Source organism: Hydra vulgaris, chromosome 02 (assembly GCF_038396675.1).
Source record: "Hydra vulgaris chromosome 02, alternate assembly HydraT2T_AEP".
Lineage (NCBI taxonomy): Eukaryota > Metazoa > Cnidaria > Hydrozoa > Anthoathecata > Hydridae > Hydra > Hydra vulgaris.
In genome coordinates, this window is record NC_088921.1 from 49,159,968 (window position 1) to 49,174,947 (window position 14,980).

Here is a 14,980-nt window from a genome sequence, read left to right on the forward strand (position 1 = left end):
ATATGACTTCGGCGAATGCCATAGCTTACGATGAAGCTGAACAAGCATCAAAAAAACAAAAATTAGATGAACAAGCTGCAAAGAAATTTACTAGAGAACAAAAAAAGATTTCCACTGCTACTCAAAAAGTGAAAAGAGAAGCACAGAAAAGAAAAGAAAAAAAAAAGTTAAGACAAAGTCAGTCGTCTAAAATATCATGTAAAAAAGGTATAAAGACGAAGAATCAATTACAGACCCCCATTTTCCTCAAGCTTCAAATAACATTTTAGTATCTGACGATCTTCTATTTCTATCTTGCGAAATTAATTGGGCAAATAACTTAGATAACCAATGGCTTGCGTGTGAGCAGTGTTCAAATTGGTCATGCATTGAATGTGTCTTTGATTATCATCCAACCATGGAATTTATTTGTAACGAATGTGTATAAAATAATATATTTTTCTTTTTATTAAACGATATCATTTTTTTAATGGATTAAAATAATTATTTTAATGTTAGTATTATTTGTGTATGTGTTTTTCTGTATTTTATACGCATTCGGAATTAGGGACATAAACACCTAATTCCGGATAAAAACAATATTTTTTAAAAATAAGATAAAGGATAGATTTATATTGCAAAAATAATATTTTTTATATCGTTTGATTTGTCTTGTTATGAAGTTTATTTATTTAAAAAAATTATTTCAAAATTCTTTATATTGAGCTAGTTATGACAATTTAAGTCCTAAACCATCCGGAATTAGGGGTTTTTACGGTATGTTAAAATTATTAAGTTAACTAAAAAAGTATTTTTAAAAATGTGAAATTTTTTTTCGTAGCATAAACTAATCTAGTAATTTCTTGTTATGTAAAGCTGCTGTAACTATAATGGCATAGCTTTTAAAATGGCTTGGTAAACTTTTAGACTGCCTTAGATCCCAATTCCTCTTCTAATTAATTCCAATTATGACATGTCAAATATATAAATTAATTAGATGTTTTTTTTTTAAAGTTTTATAAAACTATGGTTGGTTTTTAAATAAAATGTTGGTGCAAGTTCGTCTATTAAAAATCGGTGGGCCCATAAGTTTTCAAGTCTCCCGGGGGAAACTGTCTCTAGTTCGCATTTTGTTTGAAAATACAAAATAATAACTTATATTCTTTTTAATAAAAATTGTATACAGAAATAAACAACATTATATTCTATTAAAAGAAAAAGTCTGCGTTATTATCTCTTCAAATCAGGTTGTGCATTTTTTATGGTTAACTAGTCATCAGGTCCTTTTAAAAGGTATGAATTTGATTTTTTTTAATTCAGAAAAACATAGTGTTATAACAAATAATTCTAACCTTTCTGTAGCGCAAGCATTGTTCTCAAAATACTTTCCAAATATTTATTCGTTAAAATATTATATTTTTTCTCAATATTATTATCAAAAAAACTTTTTTTTGATTGGTGTTGTTATATATCAGTGTTCAAGTATATTTTAAGATCAATGATTACGAATCTTTAATAAGTAGAGAACAAAAAGAAGGGAAACAAAAATATATCGTATATTTTTCGGACGGACTAATCGAAGAAAAATGTTATCGGAAAATTTGATTTGAAATGAAATTAGAAAATTTGGAAAAAACCTTTGCTTTCGTTTTATACTTCCTTATGCGTCCGAAAATTTTAACAAATTTCAAAATTTCAGTATAGGAATGTTACAACAAATAAATAAATTGTACTGAAAGGTTTATGAAATAAAAAGATGCAACCTAGTAAAAATTTAACAATTAGCGACGAGGTTTCATCTATAGAGTATTATAAATATTCCAAAATTTTATTTCATGGCTATGTTGCTCCGTTTTTATTAAGCTATGCTATATTTTTTCCGGTTTGGATATTCAATGGTTTTTTTAATTACTTTGAACTTGGCTGTGTTTTTCTTGCTGTTCTTGGTATGATTCAAGTTTTGGTTTGTTTGGCATGTCACTGGTCTGTCCATATTTGTGCTGCACTTACATGCAAAAAAGTTAGTAATTAATTCATTCTGAGTTTGTCACTTAATGACGGATATCAGAAAATCTAGATAACGCCAGAGAAATTTAAAGTATATTACATATAGGGGAGGGGATAATTACAATTTATTTTTAGGAGTTTAATCAAATAATTTTAAAATAGATTTTTTTGTTTTGTTTTGGTTGTATTATATAAGCTTTAATACACCTTAAAATAAGTTTTAAGTAACATAAGTTTTGGTAAAGCTACAGTTAAGCGGCCTAAAATAATTTTATTTTTTCGCTTGTTGCGCTTTCGTGTGAAGACTTGCTCAAAGTAGTGACTTTTTAATGTAAACAAAAGGAATATTTATTGGCTTCAGTACATACATCGACTATCTTATAGCCTGCTGCTACAAGGGAGTGCTGCTACATCGACTATCTTATAGCCTACAGCTACAAGGGAGTGCTGCTACATCGACTATCTTACAGCCTGCTGCTATAAGGGAGTGCTGCTACATCGACTAAGGGTTTGGCATGGGGCAGCATCTTTTTTTTTATTATTGTTTCACTTAATATTTCTAATGTTTAAAAAGCATCCTCTGACGAGAGCGCAACAAGCGAAAAAATAAAATTATTTTAGGCCGCTTAACTGTAGCTTTACCTAAGTTTTAAGTTATACTATTAAACCTTTGATTTTTAGTATATATTAACTATAAATTTGTGCATAGTTAACATCTCTGATGTCACCCTGCTGAGGGTTTGTCCATCTGATGTTTAAGGGTCTTGAGCGACCCCTAAAAATTTTTTTTTATTTGAAAATTTTTTAAATGTAGAATTAATTTGTTACATAGAACACATTTAGGGGGTGCCATCAGACATTTTTGAAAAATGTTGTTTTTAGAACTACCCTATGGGGGCAGCAATCCTTTCTTTCATTATTTTTTGTTTTTTTTTTCCTTTTTTTAAAAATTAAAGTGCCTTTTTTTAATATTGTTAATATTAAAATAGGCACTTCTTTTATCAGACCAAAGATATATTATAACAAGTTCACTATCAACATGGCTGCAAGTAACTGCTATATACATGTTCGAAGTTGCTAGAAAGTAAAAAAGAGCAAGAAAATAGTTGAGTTAACCGAATTAAATGAATCTGAAAAAAATATATATATGAGGGAATTCAATTGCATTGATGCTAAAGGTAAAAACCTAGATAGATAAAAGTTTTTGAGCATAATTTAACAGTTACAATAAAAAGACATGACTTTGCTAAATGACAAGTCGTCTTCATGCTAATGTGTTTAGGCTAAAAAAACAAGTGACAATAACTTCCTTGAGCAATGCGTTGAGCTTGGTAGCACTTGCTTGAGCATAATACCAATTGCAGTAAAAAAAAAGAGATGCAGTTTTACAATAATAAGGCTGAGTACCAAATTATTTTTTCAGATCTTATTTAAAAGACATAGAGCATCTTTAGAAGAACCAACTTGAATATATAAACACTGCTATACAAGGAAAGATTAGAGGTAAAAAAATAGAATTAGCAATAAATAACTTGCAACTACAATAAAGAAAGCCTCAGCAGATGTTAACTTTTCAATGGATTGAATATATGTTATCCATGAGAGATTAGGAGTGAAAGTAAAAGTGTTTAGTAATATCACATCAAATTACTCAAAATTTAGGAAATTTTGAACCATGGGTCCAAGTTTTTCAAATTTCTTTTGCTGATTCATGTTGCAAAAAATATTGTGTGACATAAAATATTTACAGACGCATTTCAATATTAACATTGACCTGGTTTCCTAAAATGACCCAGTTTTAATATAATTTTGAAAAAATGTTTTCCTTAATTAAATGAGAAGCAGTAAGTGCAAAATATGAAAATAAATATTTCTAATGTTTTTTTGATTCAGAATTTTATAAATATACTTAAAATGCTGAAATACGAAGGAAAAATGCTAAAAAATTAATAAAACAACTAGTTTATATAACCCAACTCTCTGGTCCAATATCTCAAAACACCACAGTTAAATTTTTTTTTTCACTTTTAATATTTAGTTCAATTTTTTAGTTACTTATAATATTAATTATGACAAATAATCTAACTTGAAAAACAATAGAAAAATATAAAATTTTAATTTCAAAGATATATCATTTTTTCATGAAATTAAAAAAAAAGAATAAAAAAAATGATATATTTAAGGAAGTCTTACACAAAAAGATATAAAAACTAAGGATCTTAATTAATGAAAAGCACATCCTGTTTTGTTTTTATATAAAAATAGACCAATTGTGATACTGAAGTTTACTTGTTTATTAAACTTTGGCAATTAAAGTTCAGAAAATCTGCATACCTTGTAAACAAAAGATTTCCTGAAGAGAAGATATTAGGGAACATAAGAATTTTTTCTTTCTAAAACATAACAAAATAAAGTTTTAGATAATGTGCAGATGAAGCTTTATAAAATTCAATCATTTCTAGAAAATTGTTGTTACTATAACAGACATAGTTACTATAAAAGAATCACAAGTCATGATTAGAAGTGGCTTGAATATAGATCCTGGTAAGAAACTCTGCAAATGTTGTAAACAAAAAATTGCCAGAAGAAAAGATCTTCCAGAAGAGGTACAGAGTCGGAGTGAATGGGATGATGAGGATTTTGTAATATTATCATTCAAATTTAAAAAGACATAAGATCAATCAAGGTTTCCAAAATTTTATTAGATTTTATAAATTTTCATTCTAAGCTATCAAAACATACTCTAAGAAAGAAAATGTGCACACATCAACGAACTGATAAATAACATAACTAGAAAAATTGAAAGTCACCTCAATTATCGCTCAAAAATATTTTATGAAATAAATGGCATAAAAATGAAGGCTAAAAACTTTAACGAAATTATAAGCTTTATAAAAAAGGAAATTCTCTGTTCTGACAAAAGAGCCTTATATGCTTAACTTCTTAAACTAACTAAGTATAACTAGTAGTTAGTCAATATCAGAAGTAAAAAAAACCTTTGGAGTTACAGAATATCAGACAAAGATGGCTAGATGGATTTTTATCAAAAATTAAAAATGTTAGCTAATTTTTATTTGAGAATTTGGCCTTAAAGCTAAATGGAACTTTTTTTACCATGTGGAACAAGTCGCCCCACTGTGTTTCTCTGTGAAATGCAGTGGGATGTGTCCCACTGTGAAACACATTGAGACAAGTAAAACGAGAAAACTATTACAAATGCAGTCAGTATACGAGTAAAAAAAGATTGTCATTATCTTGTGAGACATTTTGGTAACAAAAATTTCATTTTGGATGATGAAAGTTATTTTACTTTAAGTAAGCCCCAAATGCCTGGTAACAAAATTTATTACACAGACGACTCTTCTATTACACCACCTGATGTTAAATTCAAAATGCGAAGCAAATTTGAGAAGAAAGTAATGTTATATATTGTTGTCTCCGACAGAGGAATTTCAGAGCCATTTTTCAAGGAAAGTGGTCTAGCTGTCAACCAAGAAGTTTACAAAAACCAATGCTTTACTAAAATTTTAATCCTATTTATTAATAAGTATCATTCAGATGATAATAACATATTTTGGCCCGATAAAGCATCGTCACACTATGCGAAAAGTGTTACTGAGTTCCTCCAAAGTGAAAATATTCCTTTTGTACCGAAGAATGTTAAACCCACCAATCTTCCTCAATGTAGACCAATTGAAGATTTTTTTGGAAAACTAAGTTCTTTAGTGTACAAGAGTGGTTGGAAAGCTTTTCACAACTCAAGCGTAGAGTTAAAAAATCCTTGCAAGAAATGGACACAACTGGTGTACAAACAGCTTGCGTGAACATTAAAACAAAGTTGCGCAGAGTAGCGGATAAAGGACCCTTTGTGGAAAACCATTAATTTTATTGTATATTTTAAGTTGTCATCAATTATATATCAACCATATAAAATTGTTATGAATAAATTATTTCATCAAAACTACCATTTCTTCTCATTCCGGATTTTTAGTTGTCACCCGTAACAATGCATAAAAAAAGTTTTAAACATAAAATTATATATATATATATATATATATATTTTTTATAATTCACCTCCCCAAGGCCGAGAAGGCCACTACAGATGAGGAGGCTTGTGGTTAAGCCTCTCTCAACTCTTTAACTCCGAAACACAAACCTTGACGAATAAGGCCGCTGCGCGGAGAAACAAGTTGAGCGCGGTACTACCAGGGACATGGCAGGAATTGAACTCGGAACCTCTCGCTTATGAAGCGAGTGCTCTACCACTACACCACTACCGCATAATATATATATATATATATATATATATATATATATATATATATATATATATATAATATATATATATATATATATATATATATATATATATATATATATATATATAATAATTTTTATCTAAAAAAGTATAAAAATTTTTAACTGATAAGAAAGTTATTATTATAAACCAAATACCAAAAACAATATTATTCAAAATGATCAAAAACAATATTTGTTGCAAACTTTTGTTATAAAACTTTTTTTTAACTTTTTTTATATTTATACAATATTGACATATATAACAGTTTAGAAAGATTTCATAGGTAAACATGTTCCTATATACATCATTTTTCATCAACTGGCTGTTTAGTGAAGACCAATTTTTTGTTATAACTTTTTTTAAAGTAAAAAATATCAAAAAACTTTTATGATGCATTTTATTCACATACATTGAACAGTAGATTTACATAATCAAATGTTTAAAGGAGGATAGTTTATCTGGTTAAATGCATAATAATAAAAATAAGGTGCATAATAATAAAATAAATAATATAAAATAAAATGCATAATAATAAGAATAAGGTTAACTGCAAAAAATACAAAAAACTGCTACTGGTGCATTAAAACTAAGGATTATACTTACATTAAACTGTATTGAAAAGACTGAACAAAAAAAACTAATTTTAATAAATAATTCAAACAATATAATTCAAAGTGATTCTCAATAAAGTTAATTTAAAACAAAAGTAGCCCAAGAAAGTTGTTAGTTAAAAAATGCAAAATAACATTTTAAAACTTTTTTCAAATTGATGTGTAAGTAACCACATTAAAGAATATTTCAATTGATACTTAATGTTTACTTAAGTAAATATTTTCTAATGAAGATGTCTTCATCATTATGAAAATTTTCAGCATGTAATATTAACAATGATTTTTGGTATTTTGGCACACTCTGTCCCACTGTATGTTCACGGAAAGTCATCATACCGAAATCAAATTCTCACATAAGAAGCCATGTATAAATTTTATATTGAAAAAAAAGATTGAAATTACAATAAGAGTGTAACTTTCTTATTGTAATTCCTATAAGAAAATATTGAATTATTATTATTTTTATTGAATTACAATAAGTTACATTGGTTTAATAACTCTACACTAACTACACAAACTTAAAAAGGATAAGATATATTTCAATCTGATGCTGTCACTTTAGGAAGTTATGTAGCGGTAGTTTATAATAATAAGTGGTGGATTAGCATCTTAACTGAATTATTCATCATTGTTGATGCTGAAGTTAGGTTCCTCTACCCAAGAGATCTATCAACATATTTTAACTGGCCTTAAAGAGTTTTATATATACCGTTTTATTCCTAACACAGACATATTAAAAAAACAATCTGTTCCACAAGCTTGCTTTATTTCTGGTAGAAATTTTGCAATAAAAAGTGATGGTTTTTTGTTAAAACTGGAGTATATAGTTGTGAATTGAGCAAATAAAATTATAAGTGAGCTTATAGAGACAACCAGCATGCCAGACTTTATTGAAAGCTTGTTCCTGGCAAGCTGTTTCTTTGTAACAAAAGTGGGTAACAAAAATAGCAAAATTAATATATAGAGTTTTTAACTATGAATTAGTGGTGCTATGTTTTTTTAACATAGCACTACTAATTCATAGGGTGCTATGTTTAAAATCTGAAAGATTGTTTCTTTTTATGTGAATATTTTATAATTTATTTTTCTTTTTAAGTTTCATAATGATTATATTATTTTAAACATGAAACATATCCAATTTCCTTTAAACATATTTGTACAATAAAGAGATCTTGGTTAAACCTCTGTTGTATTTTGTATTAATACCAGTAGAGCAAATGAAAACAATTTTGAAAATGCAATTTGATATTACAAATAAATTAATATACTAATGTCCATAGAAAATCTTTTTATTAATGCTTGAAGACGGCCGTGGTTAGAGCGCTTGCTTTAAAAGCAGGAGATCCAGGTTCGAAAGGAGCTCTGGACATATTATTGTGTCACGGTAAGGAAGTAGGCGTGAACTTCATGGGTAAATGCACTTCTGCGGTGCTCTGTGACAAGACCGTTAGGACTTCTTGGGGCACTTAAAAAAAAAAAAAAGAGCACTTTGCCAGCGGACCTATTTGGATTCCTTTAAGTTTTCTTTTGACTTGGTTATGAATGAAAAAGTTATCAGTAACTTAATAGCATTGTATTTTGATTTTTAAAATATGCTAGCATACTTGATGGTTCCACAACAAAGACAGGGTGAAAAAAGTTATTTAAATACTGTGTGATTAGCCTTACTGCCTTACTTACTGTGTTATTAGCCTTAGTCTTATTAGCCTTAGTCTGCATTATCTTAGTCTTAGTTATTATTGAATTGAGTTAAGTAAACACAACTCATGTGATCTCAGCACACATGTTAATTTATTTTTCACTAGCTGACAGTGAAACAGTTTCAACAAATTATTCAATATGGCTTTGTTTGTTATCTATTACAGCATGCACACAAACATTTGTGTTGTTCACAACAGAGAACTATTCAAATATTTTATCCCTCGCTAATTCCTATACTTGAGTTTAATTTCGGGTAAGAAGAGGGCAAGGTGGTGCCTGGTCATAAATATGTATTTTTGTTATAGTGAGTTTCTGCACTTTTATTGCAGTATACTTAGTTCTTACGTTTTGGATGTTTTAAATTTTGTTAATTCTAATCCCACTTTTTTTGCCTATTTGGATTTACTGAAACAGTTAGTGGGATTAAATCTACTGAAGCAGTTGGTATATACATTTTTAAGCACCTATGTAGGCTGTCTTGACATTTTAATATCAGTTTAACTATGCTATTTCTTGTCACAATTTACTCTTACAATTTTCTGCAAGCATATATAAATAAGCTTTCTATGAGTAGCCTATAGGTATTTTGTACTTTACCTAAATTTAATTAGACTGTTAATAACACTATCTGTGCTATTATTTGATGCATATGATAATTTGATTAAAAAAAAATCATTACTTTTGTATTGTATAAAACTCCAAAAGCAAACTGCACTAGACTTTTTTTCTGTTGTATGTCTGCGTGTTAGATTTAGTTATAACTGGTTTTCGGTACCTGTTTCTGCTGTAAAGTATAGATGTTTTATTTTTTTTCTATCAATTTTGTAACAGTGCTCTCTCTCAACCTTTTAATTACTTTGATAAACATTTTCCCTTTTCATATTTTTTAAAATTTGCTTTTTCTTTATTCAAGAAAATAGTATTGCAAAAAGTTAAGGTTAGTCCCGAATTTTGAAAATTAATATATTTTGGTAATTTGTAAACAATAAATTTTTTTGTTTTTCAAAAGTTCAAAAAAGTTCAAAAAAGCAAAAAGAAGTTTTTGAAAGTTTTTGGGAATAATATTTTTTTAAAGTCCTATCATTTTTGACAAAAGACCTTATTTTTTAGGAAATGTCTTATTTTTATGATTAAAATGAGTAGTATATGGAAAAAAATGGTTTATTATTATTTGCTTTATTTATCATTTATATTCTTTAATTGATATATTTGGACATAAAAATCTTATTTTAATGGTATGGTTATGTTTTAAATTATTTGTTGCTTTTGATTTTGTGTGACATTGTTTTGTAATTTTACTTCAAATTTGACTGCTTTTTTTTAAAAAAAAAAAAGAAAAGAAAAGAATAGCACATTAACTTTATAACTAAAAATATGTCAAAAGGGTTAACTTGTATCTTTAAAAGCATACATTTTTGAAAATCTAAGTATTTTTGAATTAATATTTATAAATTAACCGAGGCAAATTTTTATTTACAAAAGAAATAATTTTTGTTTAAAGTTTTTCACTTTAATTCTTTTTATTTGAATAGAATCTAAAAATTTTTTTCATAAAATATCTTTATTTATAGTTATATATATATATATATATATATATATATATAGAAATAGTTGTTCATAAAATATTTTAAGAATTTTTTATTTAAAATTTTTTTAATAAAAACTGTTTGAAGAGAAGAAGTTAGATTAAACTTCTTTTTTAACTTGATAACTAATCTTGCTTTTTTCCAGGTAAGCACATACCATATTTTTAGTGTTATGTAAATTATGAAATTTCTTTTAGTGTCAAGAAATTTTATATTTCATATTTAATATTTTATATTTTCGTTTTGCTGTTTTCTATTCAAAAAATTAATAAAAGTTCATGTTCTAATACATTCAATTCACATGTATTCTTTTAAATACTGGTATATAAACTTATAATAATTGTGGTTTAGAATTAATTTTTAATTCATATGTTCTTGATTCACCACATCCCTGGTAGCACTGCACTCAACTTGTTTCTGTGCGCAGCGGCTTTGTTTGTCTAAGTTTGTGTTTCGGAGTTATAGAGTTGAGAGAAAATTATAACCACAATTAAGTAACCTCCTCATCTGCCTGCTCAGCCTTAGGGAGGTAAATTAACATAAAAAAGGTTATAAAAAAATTGACACTAAATAATAATATAAGAAGTTCATCCATTAAAAACCTATATTATTAAAAAATTTTTTTAGCATTTAATATATTTCTAAAAAAATTTAAGTATGCTCTAAGTTTGTATTATTCATTTAAAATATAAATATGTGAACCTAGTGAACCCAATTTATACTAAATTTTATTCCTGGTTGTATTTGAGTAGATTTTTGCTCGATTTTTATATTCATATATGTATACAATAAATATCATAATGGCATCTTTTCATAAAACTACTTACATATTATTGGATATAAAAAATACTGCATATTCAAATAAAAATAGTTATTTAAAGCATTAAATGAAAAATATGTGCTTATATTTATTAGCGTAAGGTTAAACAAAATGTTAAAACATTGTTTAAAAAGATGGAACTCAATTATTCATCAACAATTCTTGTCATTCTTTAACTGAAGTATAATAAAGTGCATAAATTATTTCTAATTTCTAATTTTCGTTGGATTTAGAGGTGTTTTTGGTTTTATAATTTTTAGTTAAGTATGTTTTTAGGAAGCAATGCTACAGAGCACTACACAGTATTACAATGTGTTGCATAACAAAATGTAGTCATAGCAACTAGGTATTGCTTTACAGTGCAAAAAGAGCATATAAAATAGTTGAATTAATATTTGTGAAATTATCAAAATTTATCTTAACAAGTTTGTTAAATTCAGCGAGTATTGAAAAATCAAGAAACAATGATTTCCTTATTTGAAAATTGATTTCAATTTGAAAATGATTTATTTTTTCATGTGATCTGCTTATATATCATTCTATTCATTTATTTTTATTCAAGGTTACTCATGTTCAGTTTGCAGATAGAGTAAAGGTTATTCCTACTCAAAATAATGGCTATCCAGAGTTAGTTCCAATTCAACGTGAAAAGGTTAGTATACAAAATGTTTACTATATAAAAATATATGTTATATATTAATATATGTATATGTATGTATATAAATATATACAAATATACATAAACAAATATACATATATATATATATATATATATATATATATATATATATATATATATATATATATATATATATATATATATATATATATATATATATGTATATATATATTTGTATATATGTGTATATATATATATATATATATATATATATATATATATATATATATATATATATATATATGTATATATATATATATATATATATATATATATATATATATATATATATATATATATATATATATATATATATATATATATGTATATATATACAGTATGCGACAAAATTATTCATACCCTATCATAAAATATGTTGTAGCAATAAAGCAAAAACCAAATTGATAAGAATAATTTTAATTAAAATTTAAAAAGTGTTAGTTGTAGCAACTATTAACAATATTAACTATATTTAAAAAATTAAATCTTGTTTTTAAAAAAAGTGAAAATTATTCAAAAATTGAGATATTAGAAAGCGTCAAAAGTATTCATACCTCTCAAAGTTTTATTTAGTATATTCGAGTTTTTTGCTTTATTTGTTAATTAATATTTAATATGAAATCCTTGGACATCGATATCTGCTTGCAAGTGATGAGGAATACTATCAAATAAGTTTTGTAAAAAGTTTAGAGGAATATTATGCCAAGCTGCCTCCAACGCTAAAAAAAAGCTTTGTTTGTTGATACTGTGCTCTCCCCTATTAACTTTGCCATCCAAATAATGCCACAAATTTTCAATTGGATTGATATCTGGACTTTGCGCAGGCCAATCCAACAATCCTATTTCATTTTCTTCAAAATATATTTTGGCAATTTTACTGGTATGTTTCGGATCATTGTCTTGTTGGAAGGCAAATTGATCTGTTAGTCCTAATTTATTGACGGAGGGCATAAGGTTATTTCGCAAAACATTTACATGTCCAACTCCTTTTAATATTTCTTCAATTTGAACTAAGTTACCAACTTTGTTATAACTAAAACAGTCCCAAACAAGTACATTACCACCTCCGTGTTTGATGGTTGCTTTTATAGTTTTTTTGCCTAAGGGTTTTCCTTTTCTTTTCCATACATTTGGTCTTTTTTTGGAATTCTTTAGTTTAAATTTACTTTCATCAGACCATAAAACTGATTTCCAGAAACCTAGTATCTTTGAAAAGTACTTTTTTGCAAAGGCAAAGGATTTAGTTTTGTTTTTTCTCGAAATAAAGGGTTTTTTTGTAACGCGGGATCCATAAAATTCTGCAGAGCGAAGTCTACGTTGTATTGTTCGTTTAGAAACATTCACGTTAAGTTTCTCTTTAATAGCTCTGGCAGAAATAACAGGCTCTGGCTTTACTTCTCGTACAATAAGCCTATCTTCTCGAGATGTTGTTTTTGGTGGATGGCCTGAACATGCTTCATTTTGCACACTTTCAGTCTTTTTATATTTTTGTATTATTGATTGTATCGTTGCCTTGCTTTTATTATATTTTTCAGTAATTTTTCTATACCCAAAGCCACTTTCATGTTCATCAACAGTAATTTGCTGTACGTCAATACTAATTTCATTGGTCTTAGGCATTTTGGAAAACTTTTGACATAAAACAGAAGTTATTTAAATATTTAAAATTTTACATCTGTAGTGTAGACAAACAAAATTAAATAACTTACCAGCGAAAATAATCAAAAAATAAACTTACAGCACTAAATAATTCAATAGGTATAAATACTTATGTTGTATTTAAAATTGCATTTTTTATGTTATATACTAAATATAACCAAAAATAAGAACTTAACATTTAATTATCACCACAGAGTTATTCTTAATTATCATGTTTACACATACTTATTTTTTCATAGCAATAAAAAATAAACATGTCAGAGTATGAAAACAAAGTTTAGTAATATGCTTGGGGTATGAATAATTTTGTCGCATACTGTATATATCTACATATATATATATATATATATATATATATATATATATATATATATATATATATATATATATATATATATATATATATATATATCAATAAACAAACTTTACATTATACTATAAACTTATCTATTTAATTTTACTGTCAGTTTATTTATATATATATGTTGTTTTTTTTGACAGTTGGTTATTTTGATTGGTTATTTACTGAGTAATTTTGTAATAAATATATTGGTTTATTATGTATAATTTTTTGTCCGTTAATATTTCTCTGTAAAGACTTCTATTTTTTAATATTTATTTCAGAGTTTTTTATTATTGTAAAATAATCTTTTGAAATTGTAAATAAATTTTACGAAACATGTCAAGAATAAAAAACAGCGTGTTATTTTTAAAAATAATTATATATATATATATATATATATATATATATAGAGAGAGAGAGAGAGAGAGAGAGAGAGAGAGAGAGAGAGAGAGAGAGAGAGAGAGAGAGAGAGAGAGAGAAAGAGAGAGTGTGTGAGAGAGAGAGAGAGAGAGAGAGAGAGAGAGAGAGAGAGTGTGAGAGAGAGAGAGAGAGAGAGGATGAGAAAGAGAGACAATTGAAGTGATTTTTTTAATTGAAATAAAAACGTTCTTAATTTTTTATTTTTTTACTGTGTATATATATCAACTGACAAATAGGAAGAACAGGCAAGTAGCGATGCTACATCGACTGAGGATTTTGTTTTAAGCAGACAATCTATCTATTAAAAAAAACTGAATGATGAGTAATGAAGCATTGAGTTTTGGTTAATGGAACATGAAATGATAGCTTGTTTGAGCAGCAACCATGACTTTCTTGACTTTAATTTAATGAGTTTTTTGACTGAAAATTCATAGTTAATATATAAAAAATTGTTGTTGGTATTTCATTAAAAATATTAGTGCTTGGCTGTTTGTAGTGAAGTCTTTTTTTACTGCAGTATGGAACTAGGTATGAACTATTGGTAAAAACTAAATATTTTTGGTAGAATGTTTCTGTTCAAACCTAATGATTTTCTTTACAAATAAAATGTAAAGTATTTTGTGTAAATATTCAAATTTACACAGTATACCCTGATTTTCTTTGACAGATCAAAGTATACTGTGTAAATTTGAATATTTAAGATAAGCAACATTTGTAATGAAAAAGTGCTAAATTTTTCAGAAATAAGATTTGGTTCAATAATACATGTTTCATTAACTTGTAAACAATTGGAAGATGAGTTAATTTAGCTTTTTACAGTTGGAAATTTATCTACTTTAGCATCTTGTGGTTCTTCTTCATCTCAAAAATGTGGT

General features: G+C 26.6%; 1 protein-coding gene across 1 annotated transcript in view; it reads left to right on the forward strand.

The window, feature by feature from the left end:
* Nucleotides 1-1,507: 1,507 nt before the first annotated feature.
* LOC100199901 (endoplasmic reticulum transmembrane helix translocase) overlaps nucleotides 1,508-14,980 on the forward strand; it is a 94,983-nt gene continuing 81,510 nt past the window's right edge. Inside the window, exons 1-2 of the mRNA XM_065791223.1 lie at nucleotides 1,508-1,999; nucleotides 11,567-11,656. Coding sequence (XP_065647295.1) covers nucleotides 1,736-1,999; nucleotides 11,567-11,656 — 354 coding nt within the window. The 5' untranslated portion in view covers nucleotides 1,508-1,735. The remainder of the gene's footprint in view (nucleotides 2,000-11,566; nucleotides 11,657-14,980) is intronic.